Source organism: Calidris pugnax, unplaced genomic scaffold (assembly GCF_001431845.1).
Source record: "Calidris pugnax isolate Ruff unplaced genomic scaffold, ASM143184v1 scaffold219, whole genome shotgun sequence".
NCBI classification, from domain to species: Eukaryota; Metazoa; Chordata; class Aves; order Charadriiformes; family Scolopacidae; genus Calidris; species Calidris pugnax.
The window spans coordinates 3,802,899-3,827,858 of NW_015094507.1; the positions used below are offsets into that span (position 1 = coordinate 3,802,899).

Sequence of the window (24,960 nt, forward strand, 5' to 3'; positions counted from 1 at the left end):
CTGCACAAAAATACCTGACTCTTCAGGCCATGAGCCTAAAACGACTTACGGACCTTCCCGTTTGGTGCCTCCATCATGACTACACAGAGCCATGAGCATGGGGCTTGTCCTACTGCCGGGAAATGCTTCTGCACCGTGCCCTTTCAAGCAAAAGTCCCACAGCCCACAGGATTGCAAGTTAAAATGTCACACAGAAATGTCCTGTGCTTGCAGATGGCATGGGGAGCAGGCATCTGCCAGCTGTGGGATTGCTTTGAAAGGCAGAGCGAGACCCCTTGCCCTCTCCAGGGCTGCAGGTCCAGCAGCCACTTCACCCGTGCCACCACTGGTGAAAAAAAGGCTGAATGATGCAGAGCTGTCCTCCTTGTCACCTTCCTCCTTGACTTGCTTAGATGCTTTCGAAACCCCTGTGAGGCCCCCCCCCGTTGCTTTGTAGGGCCCTCAGCACTGAAAGTCAGTCTCAGCATGGCCCTACCAGTTTTCAGTGCAGAAATGGAAACCAAATCCAAATCTTTACCCCCATCAGAAACCTCAGCCACAAGGCTGTCCTACCATTTCATATGCGGCTTTTATTTTTGAACCCTTAGACCCATGACGCATCCTCTACAAAGGTTAAATTCAAAATTAGCTGCTCAAGCATAGAAAGGAAGACTGTCTCTCAGCCTACATTACAGTCCCCAGCCCCCTCCAGAACAAAATGGAAGTGCCCCTGGTTGCAGGCAGCCTATACAACAGCAAGCTGCAGGAGCTGCAAGCTATTATTTTAGCTCCCAAGGAAAGTAATTACTATAGCAACCAACACATCCAAATGGCTCTTTGGCGGCTACTGAGACACAAACAACTTGCACACAAAGGCGCGTCTGAAACATGCTGTGTGAAGTGTTCTCGGGTAGCTGTGTTTCTTGAAGAGCTTTCTAAAACGTGCATAACTGGCTCCTGGTAAGTGACTGCCAGGATAACAGCAAGCAACTGCACTGTGCCATGATCCTAAAATAACCTAATCAATGGCTCAGTGTATTTCCCCCTGAAGAGATGAAGCAAAAAAAAAAGTGCAGGCTCTATTTTAAGCTCGTGTGCTGGGAAGTAACCGGCAGAGCTGGAGATACATTCAATAAACAGACAATAAAATGGTGGGGGGAATGTCTCCCCTTTTGTCCTGGCTACTCCCTCTAGGCTTTAGTGCCAGCTCGTCCCCTCAGGCTTACATGAAGTTTGTTGGGAAAAGGGGTTTTAATTACAGCCCTGTATTTCGGGGGGTGTACCAGGTGGTGTCTGTGCCCTGTTCTGTCTGCGCAGCCCCCAGCCCAGACAGAGCCCACCTCACGCCGCGGGGCAGGAGCCTCACTGCTGCCAGCAGCAAGGAAGGAAGCTCCTTGGGAAACAGCAAGCTGTCATCATTGGTCATTGCTTAAGTATTACAGCATTTAGGCTGTCTCTGTCACGTTCAAATCAAAACACTGCCGGTACAGTAACAGCTTGGTTGTTTCTGGGCTCTGTGTGCAAAGCTGCACTGCCTCGTTGTGCTGAGACAAACAGCTCCGGTTCTCCAAAACAAGAGATCTGCCCCAAGCAGCCTGGGCCAGGAGCACTGCCCAAAGATCCCCACGGGGCAGATGGTGAGTGCCATTAACATCATACCCCTCCCTTACTCACGGCAGCTCTGCTGAAAGTCGTGGTTAGGGATCTGGGTACCTCAGAACAGAGCTGGATCCTGTAAGGGCGCACAGCACATCCCTTCACAAACCTGAATTGCCTCTTAAGATTTATTTTTTTTCATCAGTTGAGTCCTAAAGTCTTGCTCTGGGTCCAGAAAAAAACTGAAAATCACATCTGGGTTTTAAACCCAGGTTTGGATGCCTTCTCTGCTGCCTGATGTGGAGCAGGGATTTAAACTCATTTAAACTTCCATCTTCTGAACAAGTGCTGTGCATGCAAGCCCCCTTGGGCTTCCCAGTGTCAACTGTGCTGCTTTGCACAGTATTTCTAAATACTACTTTGGTGAGAGGATTAAAAAACAAGCTCTCATGCCCTGGTGTTAGAGCAGTGAGTGGTCCAGCCCCCATCCAGTGAACATTTAAGTATACAAACTGGAAAAGCCGAGACCCACTGCAGGACGTCCTCTAGTCTAGTCAGGTGGGCACTTTTTACAGGAGAACTGGGTTTAGACCCAACACAAGAAGGAGCAAGAGCTGAATTTCTACCACCTCCGCACAACAATCACTAGATTTAGGGGCACACAGAAGCAGGAGCTTCTAATAAATACAGACAAAATTAAGGAAGGAAGCATGGTGATGTAATTTATTACAGAACTGCCTGAGGACCAACCAAAAAAAGAATCTTGTGATAGCAGGTACTGCACAACAGAGAGTTTTGGTTGACTGCAGGCTTTTAAGTCACTTTATTTTGGATTAAAGAAAAACATCTGAAAAAAAGAACAAAAATAAAGTATCCATAAGCAAATAGCACAAGCATGCGTAAAATCCAATGCCTAGCTTCTGCCTTGCAAAGCGGTAGCTGACCTGCAGGCACATGGAATTTCCAAGCTGCTGATCACAGGGAAATAAATTCTCCTCTGTAATTTTTATCATAACAAGTTTACTTTCTGACACTAGTTGACAGTGCATTAAATGGTTCCCTCTCAAAACAACCCCAAACAAAAACACCCAGTACAAAAAAACAACCAACCAACCAACCAATCAAACAAAACCCAAAACACAACCCCCCCCACCCAAGCCATTCTTTTTCACAGTGTGCCTTTTTATTAGATTTTTGGTGGGGGAAAGACAGATAAACCAGAAGAGAAAGCAGCTCGCACAAACTGGTTCATCTTCTGCTTCATCTCTTGCCTAGTGTAAAGGAGCCTTCTGGGGAGCATGTAACCCGCCTCCACGCCATGTCTCTGCTGCACCTGCAGAGTCTCTGGGTGTGACAGAGGGGACAAATCCATGCTCCTCACAAACATGTTGGGGTTTGGGTTGCAAAGGGCTGCTGCGGTACCTTTTCAGTCGGGGAAAGCAAGCTCCTGCCCTGCCTGGCTCCTCATGCAGAGCTGCAAGGCAGGGGAGTGAATGCAAAGAGGAGCAGAAGGCTGGCTGGTGGTGGAAGTGCCCTGCTGCCAACGCCAGGCGTGTTGGGGCCCAGGACGGCGGGTTTCTGCCAGGAGGAAAGAAGAGAAAAAAGCGAGGAGCTTGCATTTGACCCTCACTGTAAGCAAAACTTGGTGCCATAGAGAGTAAGGCCTGAAACAAGCCCTCTCTTAAAAATGGGAATGACAAAAAAGAAAATCCAGTGTGGTGAGATGCAGAAGAAGACTTGCTTGCATCCTGTCTCTCCCCCTTGTCTACCTGCTCCTCTCCCCAGCGGTGCAGAGGTAGGACACACGCAAAGGCAAACGGTGAAAAGTCCTCTTGAAATGAAGCAGAAGCCTTGAGGTACCTTGCTCAAACCCTGAAGCTGAGGTTGCTCCCCTGCCCTCGCTGCTGCCTGCAGGACTCAGCGCTTGTGCAAGCTGGTTTCTTTTCTGATTTATCAGTCAGCTTGAAAATTGGGTGGATGGTTCCTCAACAGATTTGTCTGTGGTATTGCTTTTGCATCTGCACCATCTTAGGTGTCAATGCGGCTTGAGTGATCTCGCATCTGCAAAGGTGTGTGAGAAAATGAAAGAGTGTGCCTGACTGTGATGTCAAAGAGCTGGGTCTAGACCTTCTCTGGTGTGAATCAGAGAAGTAAATCAAAGTGGCAGCTCACGTTAAAAAACCACACCTTTATAAAAAACTGTCTTTGTGAAGCAGAAATGCTTCCTTTGTCTGGATAAGCACACGAAAAGAGAGGTGTCAGGGAGCCAAGGTGCTAAGGAGTGAACTTCTGGGAGTGCTTTGTATGTGAAAACACTGGTTGTGAAGGTGCAGGAGGGCATACCAGCCTGGCTCTTTGTGTCACACCGCAAACACCAAGCCATCATCAACAATGAAGGGGAGGTTTCAAACCAGCCCCACTCAGCCCCGAAGTGGGGGGGTGTTTCTGTGTGGGCATGGAGTCTGTAGTCTGTCCCATCTACAGGTGATTGCTCTGTTGGAAATGAACATTTAGCAACCACTGGTTGACTGATTGAGGTTTTTTGGTGGGAGCTGTTGGAATTATTGGTTCTTTGAACAAATTCTGAAAATGAGCCCTCATAAAAATGTGACAACATCACATTGTAGTGAAGTTCTTTTGCCTCACAGGTGAGCCTTGCCAAGAGATGTCGGAAACGTGCACACACATTACTTAAATATTGCTGGAGTTGTCTTGCTGACTGAAACTGCCTGCAAAGACACAAGAGAGATGGGAGAAGCTGATACTTCAAAAGGCGATCAGGACCATGTGGATGTGACTTTGAGAGTAACACCTGGCCAGCAACTGCCCTGAGCCCGATTGACGGCTCTGCCAGCAGACACTGGTCCTGCCTTGTGCCTCCTGGGGAGGGGCTGGAAGGACATGATGACATGAAGGGAGAAAACAGCATTTTGTCCTGTCGTACTTTGCAAGGGCCCTGAAGGCTGTGGCGGTGCAATGGACGCGGGGGAGAAGAGCTGGTGACGGTGATGCTCTGTCCTCTGAAAGGCCGAACGCGCAGGCTGGCAGCCAGGCTGCTGGGCCCCGGCTGCACGAGCCCGAGCGTGGGCAGCCTTCCTCCCTCTTTTCTCACCCTTCCCTCCCTGGTGCCACTGCCCTCGGGTGAAAGCCCTTGGCTCCTCCCGATGCTCCTGCATCCCTCTGTGGCCGTGCTGCCGCCGGCCGGGCCGGGGCGGTGGGGAGATGCACAGCGTAACTCCTCCCAGCATTCATGTGATTGTTACGATCGCACTCTGGAATTGTGTTTGTTCCGCTCCCGGCCACCGTTGCTTCCTCCCCAGCCTCCTTCCCTGGCAGGGCCACAGCTCCCACTGGCAGTGCCGGGCACCAGGTTTTGACGAGCAATGACAGAAGTGAGGAGAGAGGTGTTCGGGCAGATGCCCCAGGAGGAAGGAGGAGGAGTGGTGGAAAAGTTTATCTTAAAGTCAGACAGCGTGAAAGTGGAGATCCTGTCCTTGGGGTGCATAATTGCTGCTCTGGAGACAAAAGACAGGGATGGGAAGTTTTCAGATGTTGTCCTCGGCTTCGACACTTTGGAAGGTGGGTCTAAATCTATTTATTTAAAAAAAAAAAAAATATTTAAAAAAATCAGTCAATTTAACTGCTGTTTTCTGGTTTATTGCCACACTGCATGATCTGCTTCTAAGGGTCCCCTCCAAATCATGGGCTGAATAAATACAGCTCCTGCTGCCTGTCCTGGGCTCGGTGGTGGGGGAACAGGGACATTGGTGGCTCCAGGGTGCAGTGTGCCCCCTCTGCGTCATGCTAGTGAGCTGTGTGTCCTGTGAAAAACCAGGACTGCAGTCACCTATTTAGTACTGGGGGGGAGCAGAGAGAGACACCTCTGAATCCATAAGCACACCTGGAGACCACCCATCCTCTCCCAGTCCTTCAGTTTAACCACGCGCTGCTTTTCTGGCCAGGTTACACAAGGAAGCACCCCTTCTTCGGTACCGTCGTGGGGCGTGTTGCCAACAGGATTGCAAAGGGGAGGTTCACCGTGGAGGGCAAGGACTATCAGCTGTTCCTCAACAATGGGCCCAACAGCCTGCACGGAGGAGCCAGGGGATTTGACAAGGTGAACATCAGGGTGGTGGGTCCCAGAGTCTTGCCACAAGCCTGGGGGCAAGAGGATATGATGTCTCCACTCCTGACCCTGTAGGGTTTTCTGGGGGTTATTGAGTTGAATCAGGTCCCAGAAAGCGCTGTGGGTGTAGGAACTGGGTGAACTGAGACCCTGTGAGCTGCTGGGTTGGGTGGCTTAGCAGGGCACACTTATGTCATCCTTGGACATGTAGAGGATTGCTGTGATTCTTCTGTGTTACTGCAGCCCTGGGGCCTCGTGAGCCCAGTTCAGATGGGGTTGTCCTGGGGCAAGGACCTGCTCCTGCAGAACCCGGGTTAGAACATGGTAATGAGGACCCAGCCTCATGCACGATGGAGGCTCCTGAGGCATCGGCCGCACTGCCCCAGAGCGGGCGCTGTAGTTGTCCCAGTGCCCCAATAAAGTTTCCTGGGATCCATGCAGACTCATTTGCACCTGCACTTTCACGGCTGTTCCCTGCCCATAGCTCCTCCCAAGAGCCAGAAGATCCTGTGTCTGCAGACGCTGAGTGTCATTGCTGTTTGCCTGTGACAGCGCCGGGGAGCAGAGCGGTGCGGCGGGGCCGGCACAGTCACTGCATCCATCACCCCCTGCAGGACCACCCTCACCCCGCTGACAGCGTACCCCACGCTCTCACTCTGACTCACAGCAGCGGGCGACTAGGCCAGGCCTGCAAAATGGCCCAGCATCACTGTGTACCCTCCCCAGCCCTTCCCTGTGACCTCCTGAGATAAAATAACCTTTTCCTGGCCCAAGGGGCACTCGATCCATCTGTCATCTCCCAAGAGCTGCTGCTGAAGTGCAGAGACCCTCCATGCGCTACAAGTGGTGAGAGCAATGGAGCATCTCCTTCCTTGAAAACTTTGCTGATAACTCTGCTGGTTGTATACCAGGCTCAGAAGTCTCTGCTTTCCTGAAGCCTTGGGCTTTGTCAAATCAGAGGCCTTTGTAGCCAGCAAGTAGCTGATCCACCTTTTCCGCAGGGGAACACATGTGAATGTGCTGATACAGCTGCTTTCCTGGGTTAATGTTTTGTTTCCTGAAAGGACATCCAGGCTGATGGGACAAAAGTCAAAGTGACTGGAGAAAAACTCACCTCTGGGCAGCCCATTGTGAACTGGTGTCAGATTGGGATGAAATGCTTCTCAGCAGCCTTAGAAAAAAAGAAGTACTGGAGTGATTTGGCTGTTGTAGACCCAAAGAGGACCATTTGGTTTAAAGTTTCTTTATATCCCCGACCTGCTGTGAGCCAGAGCTGAAAAAATGCACTCTTTTCCATCTGAGGCTTCCACTCTGTCTTTTACAGACGGTGGACATGGCCTCTTCTCCTGTCTCTTTCCCTTGCTTGCTGAAGGCATGCCAGCTTGGTGAATACAAGGCAGTAACACCTCCCAGCCTGGGCTTGTGTCCCCTGGCCCATGGGCTATGCTCGGACCCCTGCTCAAGACCCCCTCCAGCCAGGGAACAGTCACTGTGCAGAGACCTGGATCAGTCCTAACAGCAACAAGACACGCAAGGACTGTCTGGGTGATCTTGTTAGTTATTCCTGATCTTGCAGACCTCCGTGCTGCGGTCAGTGTGTGGTCTGATGACAACAAAGCTTGCAGCCACACTTACATAGCAGCAAAATCTGACCACGCTGCTGGGAGACTGGGGGACTTCAGAAAATAACCCTCTTAGCTTTAAAAAATAGTGATATAGGTATGCTTACTGGCCTTTAACAGCTTTTTCTTTGAAGAACTTAAATAAAAAACTCACATAAAACCACAGCATCCCACAGCAGTGGGAGCTGCAGTCTGGCTATCATATTTGGCACCCTCAGTTCCCGTGCTCAGTGAAAATCTTGGCTTTTAACAAGTGCCCTGAGTTTGTGATTCTGCACAGGAGATGAAAGGAGTCATCTCAAAAACATCATCCAGCCCCTGCTCCTAGATCTGTCCTCCTTGCTTAGACAGTAACCATTCCTTAGGTAGATGCAAAGCTCCAGATACTGGGTGCCTCACCCCTTGTTGCACATCCATTCTGCAACGGGCTGACGTGTCTGCTCAGCATCAGGTCCATGGCCGGGGTCAAACAGGCTGTCTGGGCAGCTAAATTTACTGTGTGCTGGCTTGCTTCTCTCATCAGCAGAAGCCCTGGTCTCTGCCAGGGGCAAGAAACGGAGAGGTCCTAGTTCTGTGACATGTGGATGTATCTGGCAATACACATGGTGCTATTTAACCCAACCCCAGCCCGTAAGCTGGAGCTCCCAGTGTGCATTTACATTGTCCTAGAAGCCAGCCCCGAGTCAGCTAAGGGAAGGGCGGCAGCTTGTTGAAGTGATGTTGCACACCAGGAGATCCCTGGGAAGGGGAGTAAGTCCGGCTTCAGGGCAAAAATCAAATGCTTGCACCCTCTTAGGCATGGAGTAAGGCAGGCTGGGACAGCCCTCCATCAGAGCAAACTGCCTCATTTGTTTGACGGCTCATTGAAAAACTTGTTCCCCGCTGCTGGCCTCGGCTGACCACGAGCAGGCTGATGCTTGTGTTTTCTCCCACTTCCCTTTTTCTTTTCAACAAGGGGATATTGTTTTTTAGTCCTTTATAGGGAAAAATATTGGGCTTTTGGTTTTTTTTTTCTTCTAGGAGTAAGAGCAGGAAAGAGTCTATGATTCTATAAGATGATTGAAAAAAACCTTTGTTTCAGTGCCTCATTCTTTGAGTACCTTTTGTACCTGGGTTTAGCCCAGCCTGTGACAGGATAGAAGGGTTTCCCATAACTGTCCCACCAACTCCTTGCAGGTTCTCTGGAATCCCCACATCGTCCCAAATGGCATCTGCTTCTTCCGGCTCAGCCCTGATGGTGAAGAAGGTTACCCTGGTGACCTAAAAGTCTGGGTGACCTACACACTCAGCGGTGGGGAGCTGGCCATCAACTATCGAGCCCAGACGAGCAAGACAACACCCATCAGCCTGACAAACCATGCGTACTTCAACCTTGCAGGGCAGGTAAGCATGGAGAGCTGAACCTCGTGGAGGGCCACTGTGCAGGGGAAGAAAGCCTGGGGATTCATGGGATGATTTGTGGGCTTCCCATGGGATCGTTGGGACCAACATGCTGATCTGGGGACACAGTATGCTTCTGGGGACACAGCGATGGAGGTTGTCTTTGTGCATCATAGGCTGGGATAGTACTGAATCACATGGACCTCAGCTGAGGATGCGTTATCCCAGTACATCATGAACAGAGACATCCCACCATGAATATTAACTCTCCTTTTGTGTGTAACTGTTTCAGTTTTCCTGGTCCCTCAGGAAGATTACAGAGGAGGTGCAGAACTGCCATTCCCTAGTGATGGACTGGCATTTCTTAGCTGTCTTCTGTTGGCACTTCTGAGAGATGTACTGAAACCCTTGCGTGAATGTTGCAGCTGAAATCAGGGCCTGAAGTGCCAGCCAGAGTCAGCGTGGCACCAAGATACCCAAATCAAAGTGGGGAGGAGAAGCGTCATGGAAAAGAGATGTCAGGCAACCAAGTTTGCAGAGTGGGGCAGCATCCCCTAGACTGTGGGAGAGGAAGAGCACAACCTCCCGAGCTGCAGGAGATGAACCAGGAGGATGGGTTGCACTTCCCCACACTTGTTTCCTTCCCCTTTTGCCAGCCGCTGTGTGGCAGCCAGCGTGTTTTGGCCAGTCAGTCTGCAGGGTGGTGGTGCTTGGTGAGGTACAAGTTCAGACTGATAGTCTCAGCCCTGCAGGATTTACAAAGTCTCATGCAGCTTTTTGCCTGCGCTGGTACCTGTGTCCTGTGTCCAGAGTCAAGCTGGGATGGCAGCCAGGAGGTCCCCTGGGCTCTACCAGCTTGGCTGTAGCACCACCGTGGGCAGTCATTTCCTGGGTGTGCCAAGGGTGGTTTGAATGGTGGAAGGACCACAACAGGAACCCCAGTATTTCCCATCCTCCTGCAGGGCTCACGGGATATCTACGACCATGAGGTTTCTATCCAAGCTGATTCCTACCTGCCTGTGGACGACACCAAGATCCCTACCGGTGGGTGGTGCGACACCTGTGGCACGTGATGGAGAGGGTTTCACAGCTGAGTGCCTGTGGGTGTCGGGGAACAGCACTGGGGAACGCACACCGGGCCCAGGGGACGCCAGGCCCTCACCTGTGGGCACAGTCCCAGCACACCTGGGCAGAGTGGGCAGAGCCAGGTGCTGGTAACAGAGTCCATCACCAGCCCCAGCCCTAGAGAGAGGGTGGACCAGTGCAGGCAGCAGCAGCAGGAAATGGGGCCAGAGGAGAGGGGCATGCAGGGCTGCAACGTGGATCCAGGATGCCCATCCAGGGGACAAGCTACCTATGGCACAGGACCAAAGCATGTCCCATGTTTGGCCAGTGTTTCCCTGCAGGCCAATCCATTGTTACCAGGACCAGCTGGGCCACCAGAGAGGGTCATTCAGCACGTTGAGAGCTGGGATTGGCCTGGAATTTTACCCTACTTTGCTTCCTCCAGCAGTGTTTGGCTTCATCGTACTTCTCTACTGGGATTTTCCACGTGATATCAAGGTCTTAATTCCACAGATCTTATTTCCATAAGATCAGCCCATGCTCAAAGTCCAGAGAAAGCAGGAGAATTCATTTGTTAAGCCTCAGTAAAACGTGGGCAATGCAAGCCACACGGCAGCGTGCTCCAGGCACAGGGCTGCTGTCGATCAGTGCGATGGCACATGAGATGGTCAGAGTCCCTGGTCTGGAGGGCAGCTCCCAGGCCCAGCATTGAGCTCTAGAGCTGCAGGATCTCTGGTGCTCATGGTCCTACCCTGCAAGAACCCAGCCATCAGTCCCCTCATCGGGACAGGAGAGCTGGCACTGCTGGCTGAAAACACAAAACCAACTCTGCTTTCCTGTCTGTAATGTCCTGCATACCTAAAAGAGGAGAGCCAGTTAAGGGAAAGAGCATGTTTTGCATGCTAAGCAGGTTAATTAGACAAAGGTGGTATTGCTGCTGTCTCCAGGCAGCGCAGAGAAGCAAGCCTCTTGCACCTGGTCTCAATTCAGGGGGAAAAAAGGAGAAAATGGGGCTTTCTAGTTTTCCTTTTTCTTTTTTTTCTTTTTTCCCCACCGCTTCCACTCTGTTGCTCCCCATAAATGATCAAGCTGCTAAGTTAAGTAAACTGAACAAGCTGGGACAGGGAACATGCTCCCTGTACCTGCAGGAGAGCCAGCACCAAACACACGCGCTTGGCAATAGTCCCACTGCTAATAAGGGGGCACTTTCCCTGGGGTGGCTCAGCTCCAGCCCTCCCACCGCACTGCTCCAGCACACACTTCTCACTTAGCCTAAGTGACTGTGCTGAGTTGAACTGAGAGTTTATCTGGTTACAAAATGAATCTGATACCAAGTTATAGTGTTTCTGAGAATGAAAAGCATGATTTAAAAAAAAAAAAAAAAAAAAAGAGCTGTGTTTGGCTGAATTTTCAAAAAGCGTAAAATGGATTAAAATAATCAAAAAAGAGACTTCTAGGTTTGCTGCTAAATGATGGCTTTTCATCCAGCCCGACTGGCTTAGAGGAAAGGAGGCCGTTGGGAGTGCAGATGATGAACCATGGCAGGCAAGGGTGCTGTGCCCTGCCAGAGGTCCATGGAGGACAGAGCAGTGTCAGGAGCACCGGGGAGCCGGTCCAAGGCATAAATGTTGGGCTGGCTGTGCTCCTGTGTGCAGCTGGCATCAAGGAGAAAGCCTGGGCATGGGGCAGGATATGTGCCCGAGGGCTGCACAAGCCTGTGGGGCCATTTCTGGTCAGCCTAGGCTCTGCTGGAGATGGCAGGCTTGTTTCCCTGATGCTCTTGCAGGGCTGCTTTGCTGAGTACACCTTCTGACTTCAGGAGGGACAGGAAGAGAGGCTTTACAAAGAAAAAAAAAAACGACAAAGAAAGCCAAAAAGCTTTTTAGCTCAGGTGTCTGCTAAAACCAGAGTTATGTCTGTGTTCATGAACCAAAACCGCTATACGTGCACGCGTTGGCTCGCAGCTGAAGGAGCGGGTCTCCCAGTCCAAGCAGCTGTTGCTTGGCTCCATGTGTCGTGCCAGGGAAGGGCTTGGGGCCATACCAAACCCACTGCCCTGCTTCTCCCCAGTGGTTTCACCATGGAGCTGTTTCACATCTTAATTGCGGGCTGCTTGCTGCTGCTGCTGCTTTTTTGCAGTTCCCTCTTGGTGTTTTGGGTAAGTGTAGCCTTTGAAGCTGATAAAACTGTGTATAGTCTTAGCCCCGGGGTGAAGACAGGATTTGTGCAACTCTTAAAGACAAAGCCATTGTGTGCGATGGCTGCTGTATTTTATTTAAGTGCCTAAATCACTGTTTGTGTTTTTTCAAGGTGTTTTTCCTCCCCGCAGCTGGATTCAGCAAATTCTAAATCCTTTTAGATAGGATCAGAAGCCACAGAAATGTGCTGTTTGTTGGGTGGAGACTGATGTTTCTCAAGCTCTGCAGAGCAGACTGGGTGCAGATGAGCACAGCCCACGGGGCAGGGCTGCCCCATCCTCAGCACCTGCCTACTCGCCCTTGGAAACGTCTCCCTTTGAAGAGGGATAGAAAAATGGGACTTCAGGGGAAATTCCCCTCTCCTATCCTTCTTCTCTCACCTCCCCCATGCAAACCCCCTTGCCTTTGGGTTGGTATGGCTGTTTTGCACTGTGTTCTCACTGCAAGAGCTTTATCATGGGATGTTGCCCATGAGGCATCCCCACATGAGGCCTTAAAAATAGACTTAAGGGAAAATACTGGGTTTAGGGTCTTAAACCTTCTTTTCCTGAAACAATGCCCTGAGGCAGGATGGCACTGGTCCCAGTATAGATTCACCAGCCCAGCAACTGAGACCTTCATCGCCATCTCATGGATGTTTGTTCAGAGATTTGGGAGGATTTATTTATTTATTTAGAGAGAGAGAGAGAGTCTATGTATATAAACATTATGCATATATAAATGCTAATAGCTAATAAGTTTGGGGTTTATATTAATTAGCTTGTATAGTCACATATACAAATCCCACCCCCCTCTTGTTTTCTGGCTCCCTGGCTTTGCTTTGTCCTGTCCAAGCACAGCAGTGTCCCTGGGGGCTGCCAGCTCTGCTGGGGGACAAGGTGGTGATGTCCCAGCCCAAGTCACAAGGCAAGCTTGCTCAATGTGAAAGCACCACAATGACACAAGGATCACAAGTGGCTTAAAACCCTCAGGTCTCCAAAGTAGGGGATCTCAACCCAGCGCCATGGGTGTTTGCTGGTGTGTGTGTGATCAGCTGACGTTGCTGTTCCCCTTGCCCAGGGGAGGTGGCCACGGTGCAGGGCACCGGCTTCGATCTCCGGCAGCCTGTGGAGCTGGGGAAGCACTTGCAAAAATTTCACTTGGACGGTTTCGACCACAACTTCTGCCTGGAGCAGGCACCCACTCGACGCCTCGTGGCCAGGTAGGCTGTGACCCAGGCAGGGCTCCCCCACCCCTGGAGCCACGGGGCGCCCGTCCGGCCAGCCTCTTAGTATCCTCCACCGGCATCTTCCCAGGGCTCGCCATCCGCCCACTGGCAGGACCATGGAGGTTCACACCACCCAGCCTGGCATCCAGTTTTACACCGGGAACAACCTAGATGGCTCCCTGAAGGGCAAAGGTGCCATCGCGTACCCCAAGCACTCAGCTTTCTGCCTGGAAACCCAGAACTGGCCCGATGCCGTCAACCAGGTGAGCTCTTCCCCCCCCGCAAGCTGCTTGGGTCCTGCAACAGTGGACCATGCCACCAGCCATACCTCTGGGGCATTAAATATGGATGGATTGGGTTGGAAGGCACCTTAAGGACCATCCAGTCCCCCCCCTGCCCTGGGCAGGGACACCTCCCACCAGACCAGGTTGCTCCAAGCCCCCTCCAACCTGGCCTTGAACACCTCCAGGGATGGGGCAGCCACAGCTTCTCTGGGCAACCTGGGCCAGGCTCTCACCACCCTCAGAGTGAAAAATGTCTTCCTGAGATCTCATCTAAATCTACCGACTTCCGGTATGAAGGGAGTCTGTTTGGGAGGGGATGCTTTGTAGACTCCAGAACTGAGGCGGGCACAGCCGCAGCATCCTGCAGCGTGAGGCAGGGGCTGGCCAGCACGGCATGGACCGGCCTCGCACAGCCCAGCTTCCCAAGCTCCAGAGCAGAAGACCCCACCAGGGCCTTGCCATATCCTATATCCATATCCCATGGGGCCTGAATTCAAGCAGGGGGAGGACTCACCCATGCCACTGGGAATGCCGGGGGGGCCACGGGAAATGCTGCAGGGTGGCCCAGGGGATGCGGCCGTGCTCTGGTGACCTGCCCTGGTGCCACGGTGTGCGCTCACTGTCACTGACTTGCTGCTGCCTCTCCCCAGCCCCACTTCCCCAGCTCCCTGCTGCGGCCGGGCGAGGAATACAACCACACCACCTACTTCCTCTTCAGCGCTGCTTAAGGACGGGGATGCCAACTCTACCACCAAGAAGGGTAAGTGCCTCCAGCAGGTTAGCCAGAGATCCCACCAGGTGCCCAATGGTGCTTTCAAACTACCCATCCAAGCTGGGAACTTTTTTCCTCCTCTGTGGTTTTCACCTGTAGTTTCTGCTGGCTTTAATCCCTGTCACCACCTCTGCTGCTATCCAGTCTCTGCAAAGCTCTCACTCTTTGTACAGCCTCAACCCGGGTGTTTGGTTTTGGTTTGCAGTAAAAATGCACTGAAAACACCTTGTTTAAGGACATGGCATGTTGCAGCGCACACTACAGTAAGGGAATACCCGGTAATATTTATGTGGAGCACGTCAGAAGGTGGATAAAGTTGTGGGTGGTTGTTACAGCATCAGCTATTCCCAGCAAAGTGCTCTGGGCTGCTCCGGCTGCTGCTCTCTCCCCAGCAATGACCTGCCCTGCAGCTCGGCCTCAGCTCATCAAAGCCCTACTCTTCTCACGCCCGCGTTGCGATGGCACAGGCACACAGTGGTCACACAGGGCAGTTTTGCAGAGGAGGGTGTGCTGGGATTATCCCAGGTGCCCACCATGGCTCCTCGGGCTGAGCTCCTGTTTCACAGCTCGCAGCGACAGCTGCACAAGAGCATCGTACATGCTACACCTCGGCTGCTTAAGTAAAGTGGGTATGTCGGTGACAAACACATAACCACTGGAAGGTAGTTATATGCGGTGCTTTATTTCGCGGGCCCGGGAACCAGGGGTAGTCACCCAAATCTGGTTCGCCGACGACCGTGTCAACTTACAATTTATACCCTCACGATTATACAATTTCATACATATTCAATAGTCACCCCATCACCTCTTATTACATATTCATTAGGGATTGCTTCATAGATTGCGTCATTCTGGCGACATTCCAGTCCCTTCTGGTGGTCTTCGGTGGTCGTTTCTGATGAAGTAAGACGTCTTCCTCGCCGTGTACTTTTTACCTTTCGTCCCTCTGGTAGATTTCCAGGCCCGTTTTAGATGCCAATCTCCTCCTTATTCTTCTTGACTTTTCAGGTGTCCTCGGTATGCCGCTTCAGTGGCTTTAAACTATACCCCTCTCCCATTATTATAGAATGCAGTACCAGATCACAAATATACAAAGATTTTACACCAAGTTCAGAACACCTCGTATTTCCCAACAGGTACATCCATCTACAGTCCTGAAGATACAACCACAAAAGGAAAATCATCATCTTAACGTTGAGGTTCCGTGTATCATCCACAAAACCCTGTAACAAGGACCAGACTGATGAAAATCTTCAGTTTTCTCAGGGTTCATTAAAAAATTGGCAGAAACCGAGGGGGTGGTAGTGACAATAATTTAGGGAGTTGGCACCCCTAATCCTAACCCAAACCCTAAACCCTGAACATAACCCCTAACCCTAACCGTAAACCGTAACCCTAACGCAAACCTGAAACACTAACCCTAACACCCAACACTAACCCAACTCTTAACCCTAACCCTGAACCCATAAACCTAACCCAAACCTAACCCTAAACCCTAGCTGCTAACCCTAACACTAACCATAATCCTAACCTTAAACTGTAAACCCTAACCTGAACCCTAAACCTTAACCCTACCCTGTAAACCCTAACTCTAACCCCTAACCCTAGGGTGGCACCCCGAGGGGCAGGGGGAGGGACACAGGGGTGTCTCCCCAGGGAGAGCCAGCCCTGGTGCCAGGCACAGGGCTCTGCAGCCTGACCCCTAGGCTCTCCTGCCACGCTGCAGCTGAAGGGGCTGCACAAGCCCTGGCTCCCACTGGCAGATCATGGCTGCGAATTCGCGGAATAAAGCCCAGCTGATCCCAGCTCGGGAAATGCTCAGTTGCAAACCAGGGGTGGAAGCACCACCACCCCGGAGAGCGTGGTTTGCCCACCCCACAAGAGCCCAGGTGTTCCCTAGCCCCGACCCCCAGCCTGGCTGCGCAGTGCGCACACCCTGCCCAGAGCTGCGGGGTGACAGCGGCGGCGCTCACACCCCTCCGCCTGGCTGGGCATCTTTTCCAAGAGCTCCCAAACGCTGCATGGAACTTTCAGTGAAATCCTACCAAACACAGGTGACAGCCAGAGCTGCGCGGCCTCCCCCATGGCTGCCGCCTGGAGCTGAGGGGGCAGCACAGCCCCTCTCAGTTTGGTCACCACAGCACAGGCAGAACGTGCCCCCTCACCGCACCTCAGGAGCACCAGCTGTCCTGCCATGGCCACAGCCACACAGCCCTGACTCCTCCCTGGGCTTAGGGGGACCCTAGTCTCCTACAGCCACCCAGGCTCCTCTCCTCTGTCTTCCAGGTCTCTGGGCGCTGAAGAACAGGTACCAGTACAGCTCTCGTGTCAGTCTGCAGGTTTATTGCGGAGTAGGTTTGCCTTAAGAGTACAGAAGAGAAAAAAGCTGATCAAGTTGCAGAGCAGGAGCACGCATGTGCCTCTGCCCAGGCGCACCATGAACCAGGCAGGCAACACACAACCAGTAAATATTCCAAACACAAGTCACAGGCTGCAGGTGTTTCTGCCAAAGCACTGCAGGGCAACGCCTGTGTCACCCCCGCTCTACCCCGGCAGCCACAGTGGGACTCAATGGAAGGTGCCAAGATCTCGATGAAGCGCTGTTCCCCGGGGCTGTGTGCCACCGGAGTGTCCAGGCGGACACCGGGCACCCGGGACCGGGCAGAGGCTGGATGATGCTGTAGCACCACAGCATGTGCAGAATCTGGACGTTTAACTCAGACACTGACAAAGCTCTGTGAAGTCATCATTAACAGGAAACCTGATTTTTGAAAACCACAGGTTACCCAAGGTGTGACAAAATTAATTTTGTAATTTTTTTCCATGTAACATGCACTGCTGTGGTTTACAATTGGAAGCAAACTGCTGGATAGATTTGGTAAGAAGCCCAAACAGGCCTCGCTTTCCATTTCAGTGCTTGTTTACTGCTGAAACCGGCCTTTATTTCTGCTAGATATTCTATTGCAGTAAAAAAATACCTGCTTTTTTTCCCTCCACCTACTGGTTTGTTTGTTCAGTCTAACATTGCTTCCAGTCTTTTGCTGTGATCTGTGTCAACAAAGTGCCTTATCATGCAATTCTTGACTACAGAATGAGGACACACCCATACACAAACAATTAATCCTGCAAGTGCGTATTTGCTGTAAGAAATTAGCTTAATTCAACAAAATCATCTCCAGGATCTGGACTGCTTCAAAACGATACCAGTATCTGTGAAGCAGGTTGGAATTCCTGTGGTCAGCTGTGAGAATCTTTCACTTAAAGAAGGAAAGTTTGAGTGAGCTGCAAAAAGACTAATAACAGCTTTCTTTTGCCTCTCACATTTTCCTGAGGTCCTTCAGAGAGGTCAGAAGACCTTGCGTCTTCCCTTAAAAAGGGAAAACGGGCCTTGAGACATTTTATATTAATAGCCTATAGAACTAAAAAAATGCAACAAGCTGAAGTAGCCATATTAACGATTTCTATTATATTGAGAGGTTTCCACAGATTCATTTAAAAGTTGTTGGTGTTTTGAATAAAAGTTCATCCTTAAATATTTGGGCATCTGGTATCACAACTAGTCAAGCACCAGAGAGCAAGCTTTGCAGAATAATTAGATCAGGGAGGAAAATGAATGCCCACTCAATATCAAAAAGGAATAAAAAAGGTGTATGCAAATTTTCAGCCATCTGCAGACAGAGATGGATTTTTAAATTCCATTTCAAAGAAAGCAGAAACTGATCCTTTCACCAAAGACCACTGAACAATAAATGTGAGAAGTGACTAGTTAGAGAAGACACCGATATTAGTCATTCCCATTTTAGACATTTTTCATCCACATTACATGGCACAGATAAAATTACCCAACCGTTAACAGAAGCAGCAGGGTTACTACAGAGAAGTTTTAGTTAAAAATACACATTTTATTTCAATGTGCCAATAAAAAAGTCCCACATTTTCATATCACAGGAAGTTAATTCATACAATAAAAAGAGACCTGTGCTAGTCTATTGGTGTGACTAACTCAGAAGACCCAGATCATGCCAAATTTTAGTTGATTACTTTTCTATCTATATTCTTACATTTACAAAGACACCACAAAATCCCTTATAATAATGTAAGCAAAATAACTTTCTTCCTAAAAGATTAACTTCATAACTTTAATCCATTCTTTCAGGACTTGCACTTCTTTGAGGGCTTCCTGATGGTGAACGACTGAAAGGAAAAGAATCCACAGTTAACATTTTGGTAGTCATTTGGGATTCACAAATACAGGAAAAAACAGCAGGAGGATACCTAGACTCCCCCAGCACCCTTTAAGCACTGTTTTATTAATAAAACAACTAATCCTTATTGACAAAGTTAATGTGTTGATGATTTAGAGATTATACATTTATTTCTTTTACTTTCACATTTTCACACTTCTCTACTGTTATTTTTATAATACAATTTAGATGTGATCATTGTAAAGTCATCTAAAGAGTACTACTAATAGTGACCTTCATGGAGGCAGGATACTTCTTCACTGTTCTGATACAGCAGCTTGTCAAAACCTTTATGAGCGTTTATTCAAGTCCCTTGTGACCGTTTGTGAGGTTAGACTACATACAGACACATTTTTAACTGAAGCAAACCTAAGTGTAGAAGTTCTACAAGAATGTAAAAAAAGTAACAAAACCAACTTGCAGGGCAGAAAGATCACCAAGGCAAGGGACACACCCTGACAGGTCTACAGCTATTCTTACTAGGATGTATCCCCTTCTCTGTAAATCCTCAACACTGAAGTTATAAAAACAAACTTCAGGAATTCAAACTAGGGAAAATATGCTGCTGATTCTGTCAGTACACACACACTCAATTACCAACTTATTGGGAAAAAAGATAAATCTGAGTAACTGCAGTAAAAATAACAGGCTCGATCTTCCATTCCCAACTGCTATGCCAGGGTACTGCACTGTCTCCCCCAGTCTCACGAGCTCTCAGTGAGACCCAAAGCTGATTCCTGCATTTATGCTGTGCTTTAAGCTGACCAGCAGAAAGTCTCCATGCAATAAAATTGTTAGTGAACTGAAATGAACACAGGAGCAGACAAAGGCAAGACACAATACTGCTACATAACCAGTATCCTGAGATATTATTACCACTTATATATTACCATATATAAAACCACAATCATAACATTATTTCTGTCAAAGAGATCTTGGCAAAATACCTTTCCAGTATTTTCCTACAAGCAGCAGTCGAACTCCTCAGCAGAGATCACTGCAGATACTAAAATGCCAGCTCTACGGAGTCTATGTTACTAGTAGGGAGTTCAACATACCTTCTCTTTGGAGATGGTGATCGGGACTTTGACCGACTGTCAAAACAGAATATCATCAATGCAGCTTAAAGGTCAAATGGAACTTTTATATTAAAAAAAAATAAGCATCTTAGACAGCAATAGAATTCTTATGGGAATCTAGCCAGAAGCTCTTTAAAACAGCAAAGTTTTCAAATCAACTTTTACTCTGTCCGGGATTCTCAATTCATTTAGCACAGGGATTAATTTTAAGCAACTGTCTTCAGTATAGAACATAGGAAAACAAGGGGCAGTACTGAGGTGAGGCTTTGAGAAAAGAAACATCATCGCAGATTCCTGCTGTTTTATCAACAGCATTAGCAAAGCTGAAGCTGTGTATCTCACAGATAGAAAAATTTAACAGAACTGAGCACAAAGATACAAAATAATCAGTATTCTGTTGGAAACTACAAAGACTTAATGAAAACAATGAGGTGGGTAGGGAACATATTCCAAAGAGCTACAGAGGAAATTTTATGATCTCATTCATATCACAAACAGATCAGCTGGGCACCCATGTTTGGGGCATTTTTTTCTAAAGGGCCAGGTTCTGTTAATCATGCAAACCCAATATTGAGTACTACACAATACCACAGGATTTCTCTCTGTATGCTTACCTCTTAGCCGGCGAGCCAGATTTTGATCTGCCATGGGACCTAGACCTACAAGAAGGAAAAACAGCTCAGCAAGGAAGCTGCTAGCACGCAAGCTCCCACATTCGAGACAGCAAGATTGACACTAAATGCGTAAGAACTGTCATGTTGAACAGACTCCTTCAACCTTCCAGGTCTTTTCCTGCTAAGTTTCAGAAGAGGGCTTTTTAAATGGATGCTGCATGTGTTCTTCCGTACTTTTATCTCTGGCTGATGACTGATGTTTGCTGAAGAAGATGGCAGGAATACATGAACACCCCAAATTCTGATCAGTATTTTCACAAAACTAATAAAAAGCCATGCTGATAACTTTTGAGTTTTACTAGGCTTGAGTGACACCTACCACTGTAGTTGAATAGTGACTGGTGGTAGGCAGCATGCTCCTACAAATACCTTCTCCTCAGTGTGCTTCAGCTTATATATGCACTTGCTCCAAGGTTTTTTAAAATCTGTCTGAACTTAAACCTTGTGAAAATGTCAGCCTTTGCAGTAAGACTGCTGCACCATAAGAACACTAATACTGTCTAAAAGAATAACTGAAATTTTTAGGTTCCCAAAGGAAGTGTTCTACTTTCCACATCCAAGGCTTTCCACAACAACTTCCAGATGTATGTTTTGACACCAAACATCATGTAATACTTATGCAGTCTGTCTTCCTTATGAATGAAGAGCCTGTCTCTGGGTGCTGTGCATTCCTTTGATTCTTCTGTAAAGAAATCATCTTTCAATTGCCTCATTTGGAAGTTTAACAGTGACTTCATTAGAGTTGGCACTATTTTGTCATCTCTAATTTCTTCTGCCTCAGTCACTTAACCTCTACTTAAAATTACACGTCTAGAAATTTCACTAATAGCATCCTTTACACTGGAGAAAAACATCCTTGTAATAATAAAAAAGAAAACAACGGACTGTAAAAAAGAAAACAACGGACTGTAGCTGTTTTCTGCTCATTGATAGTGAACAGTGATGAGCTGTGACTGAGTCATGTTGGAACAACTAGTATTAAGATTCAACATATTTTAGCAACAGGTAGAAAAAGTGTACCTGATAGTGCTCTACTGCCTCGGGAAATTTTCCTTCTCTTTTTACTAGCTTCTGGACAGTTTGTGTGAGTTTCTGCTCTCAAGTAAGCCATCTTCTGGTCTTCACCTCTCCATTCTCTAGAAACTCCTGTCATTGCTTACTGTTCTACTCTCAGAAAATGACACCACCACCTTTCAGCACTACATCTCCCACCTTCAGCTGCAGGCTTTTCCACTTACTCCCTTCAGCTAAAGCTTTTTGTTGTTTCTTCATAGTTACGTTACTTATTTCTTACTTATGTTACTTATTTCAAAGAGCAGCCAGAACAGTAGGACCAGAACGGGCTGGGGCAATAGCAGTACCATCTCCTTCAGAGCAGAACTTCAATTTACTCTTGTTCTCCTATGCCAGCTCGCTGAGGACATCCAATCAACCTACATCAGCCACACCGCCTGGGCAAGGTTGCACAAAGCACAAGCTGCATTCACTTACTATGGAAGGCTTAAATTACAATTTAAGAGAATGAATGACATCCTGTGTTCCTTTGAAATTTGACCATCACCCTTATGGCACATTTGTTGGTACAAAATATTTCTGAGAGCTGTTTGTCTCAAACTTAATTCAGCTCCTGCAGACTGACACTTTGTTATTCAACAGAACTGCAAACAGCTGTAACGCTCACAACACTAGCAAGCCCTTCAGGACTTGCCTGGCTATATGTGCTAATGCTTTAACACGCTACTGAAAGGCATCCTGATTTCTCTGATAAATAATAGGAAAAATCCATAACCTCATGTGTGCTACACAAAGAAAACAAAAAAAAACCTTCTCAGATTGATTCTAAACTTGTTTGCTATGTTAGATATTAATGCAACCTGATCAAAACAGTATTTGTGATGACTATTGGGACCTGGGTATCAGTGATATGGAAAACAATACAAAGAGAAAGAATAATCTTCTGCACCACATTGTAAAATTTAAAACAATACAGAGAGAAAGAATAATCTTCTGCACCGCATTTTAAAACTTAAAACTAAAACATTTAAAAATGCACTGCATTTTAAGACCCTAAGTCAGTGGAGAGAAAACACAACTTTTTTCTGAAAATGTTAACAGCTGTTAGAAAGCCTAAACAGACTTTTAAGCAATATTTACTAAGTATTTACAGTCAAAGAATAGACCTTACCTGCTTCGGGGCCACGTAACAGATCGGGATCTAGATCTGGATCTCGATCTAGACCTGAAATAAAAAATTAAGGCCAATTAAAACAAAATCAAAGAAGTCAACTCAACCAAACTTAAAGACTACATGGTAATTAGATATTTTAGACATTAAAATTCATCATGGGATATGCAGCTCTGTAAGGTCTTAAAAGTAAATGTATTACCATGCCTGTAAATTCAACTAGGATTATCGGAAGCTTTTTAAAGCATGCCACAGTCTGATTTCTAGAGTCAACACCTTTTGAAGCCTGGTATCCAAAACCTTTTCCAATCCCTTAACAAAAAGGGTCTTTTAACAAAAAAACCCAAAACAAACAAAGCCCAACGCAAACATGGCACACAACCTAGTAAAAATTACCACTAGTTACCTTGACCTCTTCAAGGAACCCGATCGGGACCGGCGGGGAGACACAGACCTAGACCTACGAGGAGAAACGGACCGGGACCTACGATAGGAAGCTGACCTGGACCTGCAAAGAATCAAGTAAAAAGTTGTAAAAGTGTAGCATTTTCGAAGCAAAAGAAACAATTAAGACTAAAAGACCAACTTAAGCACACCTCCTACCACGACTCCGACTGCGTGACCGAGAATACCTTCTTCCACGGGACCTTGAACGGGATCTAGACCGCGACCTGGTTTTAGGTTAGAGAAAACAGGTATCAGGAAACAGCGGCAGCAATCAGTGCACGTGAGGCCCTGCTGAAGTCAAAACTGATTTCAGACAACTAAAGAACTAGCATCTGTCAGTTGAAAAATCTCTGGGCCTACTCGTCTTGAGCATTTTACTACCTAGAAAAATGTTAAAAGCTGAATTACATTGCAGAATTACATTAGAATAGAAAACACTGTAATGCGTATTTAAAATAAACCTTGCAAGTTTGCAGGTCGACCCTCTTTGGCCCAAGGTCTAGCAGATCTAGACGGTCTAGAAGTATCTATAGCCGATCGCTGCATCTAGGTGTTCTCTTCAATCTAACGACGATCAAACTGACAGCCCAATGAGCCAGGGTGAGGCTTGATTGACGCAAGAAGATTTTTCTAGGTGGGAATGTGGTCAATCTGGTGTTCCTCTTTCTAAACCGGAGGGGGGCCCCAATTGAAAGCCAAATTTACTGTTACGGCGATCACCGTCTCAAATTTTCTGCCCTTAAAGAATAAGGTGAAGCTACGTGTAGATGGCTCGAGGGGATCTGGCCTCTTATGCTGATCACCTCAAGGTCTAGGAGGATCTTAAGTGTCGGATTTGCAAGGCGCCTCAGCATGAAATCTTAAGGCTCGTGACATTCTGAATCAAGGCGACTGACTCAAACGAAGAAACCTGAAAGGTTTTGACCAGGTTGATTATTAAGATATTAACATTTAATAGAAATAGCAACAAATTTTAATATACACCTATACATTCATTCTAGCGTTAACGTTTAAAGAAAACTGGTGTAACATTCTGTTCTTTGCTAACAAGAGCTACACAAAAGCGCACCGGTGAAGCAACCCAGCCGCTCTGGCCCCACACATACCTGCTCCTCCTTCGGCGACTATAGCGGTGACAATCATAAGCATAGTGGCCTTTCTCACCACACTCATAGCATCTGTCGTTAGGGTCAAAGGGGCGTCGTGCAGGAGGCCTGTCGTAACGAGAGCGACGAGGCATCCCTGTTGACACTTCCACTCTCACCCTGGAGCCACATATCACCCTGCAACAAGTCGAGGATGGCTCTAAATTAATCGTTACTGTTTATGGCAGAACTACAAAGAGGAGAATAACCAGTGAGAAAACCTCGATTCTCTCCCTGGTATTAAAACTGGCCACAGCTCCCACAAACACTTGAAGCACACACATACTTCCCATCAAGTCCGCGGACAGCATCCTCAGCATCCCTCGGGTCTTCAAACTCCACGAAGGCAAACCCCGGCGGGTTCCTCGCGATCCACACGGTTCTCAGGGGGCCGTAGTAGCTGAAGGCTCTCTCCAGCTCGCCCTTGCCCGCGCCCGTGCCCAGGTTCCCCACGTACACCTTGGTCTCTGCCGGGAGGGACGCCATGTCAGGGCCGGGGCCGGCCCCAGCGCGCAGGCGCAGGGCTCTCAGGCGGCCCGCGCGGCGCTCCGGCCGCCGCCCCTCCCCCCGCCGCCCGCCGCCATCTTTGACACCGCCTCCATTTTGGGGGCTCCCGCCACCGCCGCGCCGTCCCTCCTCCCGCCGCTTCCCCGTCAGGGTTCGCTCTTCGGCGGGCCCGCGTACCCAGGGCGGCGGCGGCGGCCTGCCCGCCGCGCCGCCCTTTCTCCCTCCCCCCCTCCGCGGCAATCTCCCCTTCCGCGAACCGCCCTCGCCCTCCCCGCCGCACAGCCGTCCCCCCCCGCCGGCCAGGCCCCAGCAGCTCACCGCCTCCATAGCGGCCGTAACGCGACATCCCAACGGTTCCGCCAACTGCCGCGCCGCGCGCACGCGCCGCACGCACGCGCCTGCCCCCGTCCTCCCCTCCGCCTTCCCCCGGCGGCGCGCATGCGCGCCAGG

General features: G+C 48.9%; 2 protein-coding genes across 4 annotated transcripts; one reads left to right on the forward strand and one right to left on the reverse strand.

Moving 5' to 3' along the window:
• Window positions 1-4,855: 4,855 nt before the first annotated feature.
• On the forward strand, window positions 4,856-18,569 carry GALM (galactose mutarotase (aldose 1-epimerase)). 2 transcript variants are annotated; one of them, XM_014964542.1, is made up of 8 exons: window positions 4,856-5,154; window positions 5,538-5,692; window positions 8,500-8,706; window positions 9,666-9,747; window positions 13,026-13,167; window positions 13,262-13,436; window positions 14,108-14,217; window positions 18,386-18,569. In XM_014964542.1, the coding sequence occupies exons 1-7, from the start codon at window positions 4,959-4,961 to the stop codon at window positions 14,183-14,185; spliced, it is 1,035 nt and encodes a 344-aa protein (XP_014820028.1). In that variant the 5' UTR covers window positions 4,856-4,958; the 3' UTR covers window positions 14,186-14,217; window positions 18,386-18,569. The 2 variants fall into 2 exon arrangements, with proteins under 2 accessions (XP_014820028.1, XP_014820027.1); XM_014964541.1 differs by lacking the exon at window positions 18,386-18,569 and adding an exon at window positions 15,366-15,523.
• SRSF7 (serine/arginine-rich splicing factor 7) lies at window positions 18,111-24,954 on the reverse strand. 2 transcript variants are annotated; one of them, XR_001414349.1, is made up of 9 exons: window positions 24,829-24,954; window positions 24,290-24,470; window positions 23,965-24,141; window positions 23,008-23,082; window positions 22,818-22,919; window positions 22,412-22,465; window positions 20,167-20,211; window positions 19,421-19,567; window positions 18,111-18,423 (listed from the first exon to the last, which is right to left on the reverse strand). XR_001414349.1 is itself a non-coding variant. In XM_014964546.1 (9 exons), exons 1-9 carry the CDS (start codon window positions 24,854-24,856, stop codon window positions 18,369-18,371), a joined length of 753 nt encoding a protein of 250 aa, XP_014820032.1. In that variant the 5' UTR covers window positions 24,857-24,954; the 3' UTR covers window positions 18,111-18,368. The 2 variants fall into 2 exon arrangements, 1 of the variants encoding a protein (XP_014820032.1); XM_014964546.1 differs by having other exon boundaries at window positions 19,532-19,567.
• Window positions 24,955-24,960: the final 6 nt, after the last annotated feature.

What these genes read in the sequence shown, in the direction of transcription:
- GALM (XM_014964542.1), top strand. Translation starts at nt 4,959, where the DNA reads ATGACAGAAGTGAGGAGAGAGGTGTTCGGGCAGATGCCCCAGGAGGAA. An exon ending in CGGCTTCGACACTTTGGAAG is followed by an intron (nt 5,155 to 5,537) that starts GTGGGTCTAAAT and finishes TTTTCTGGCCAG; the next exon opens with GTTACACAAGGAAGCACCCC. An exon ending in ACTCGACGCCTCGTGGCCAG is followed by an intron (nt 13,168 to 13,261) that starts GTAGGCTGTGAC and finishes GCATCTTCCCAG; the next exon opens with GGCTCGCCATCCGCCCACTG.
- SRSF7 (XM_014964546.1), bottom strand. Translation starts at nt 24,856, where the DNA reads ATGTCGCGTTACGGCCGCTATGGAGGCG. An exon ending in TTACGGCCGCTATGGAGGCG is followed by an intron (nt 24,471 to 24,828) that starts GTGAGCTGCTGG and finishes CCCTCCCGGCAG; the next exon opens with AGACCAAGGTGTACGTGGGG. An exon ending in AGTCGCCGAAGGAGGAGCAG is followed by an intron (nt 23,083 to 23,964) that starts GTATGTGTGGGG and finishes ACCTAAAACCAG; the next exon opens with GTCGCGGTCTAGATCCCGTT.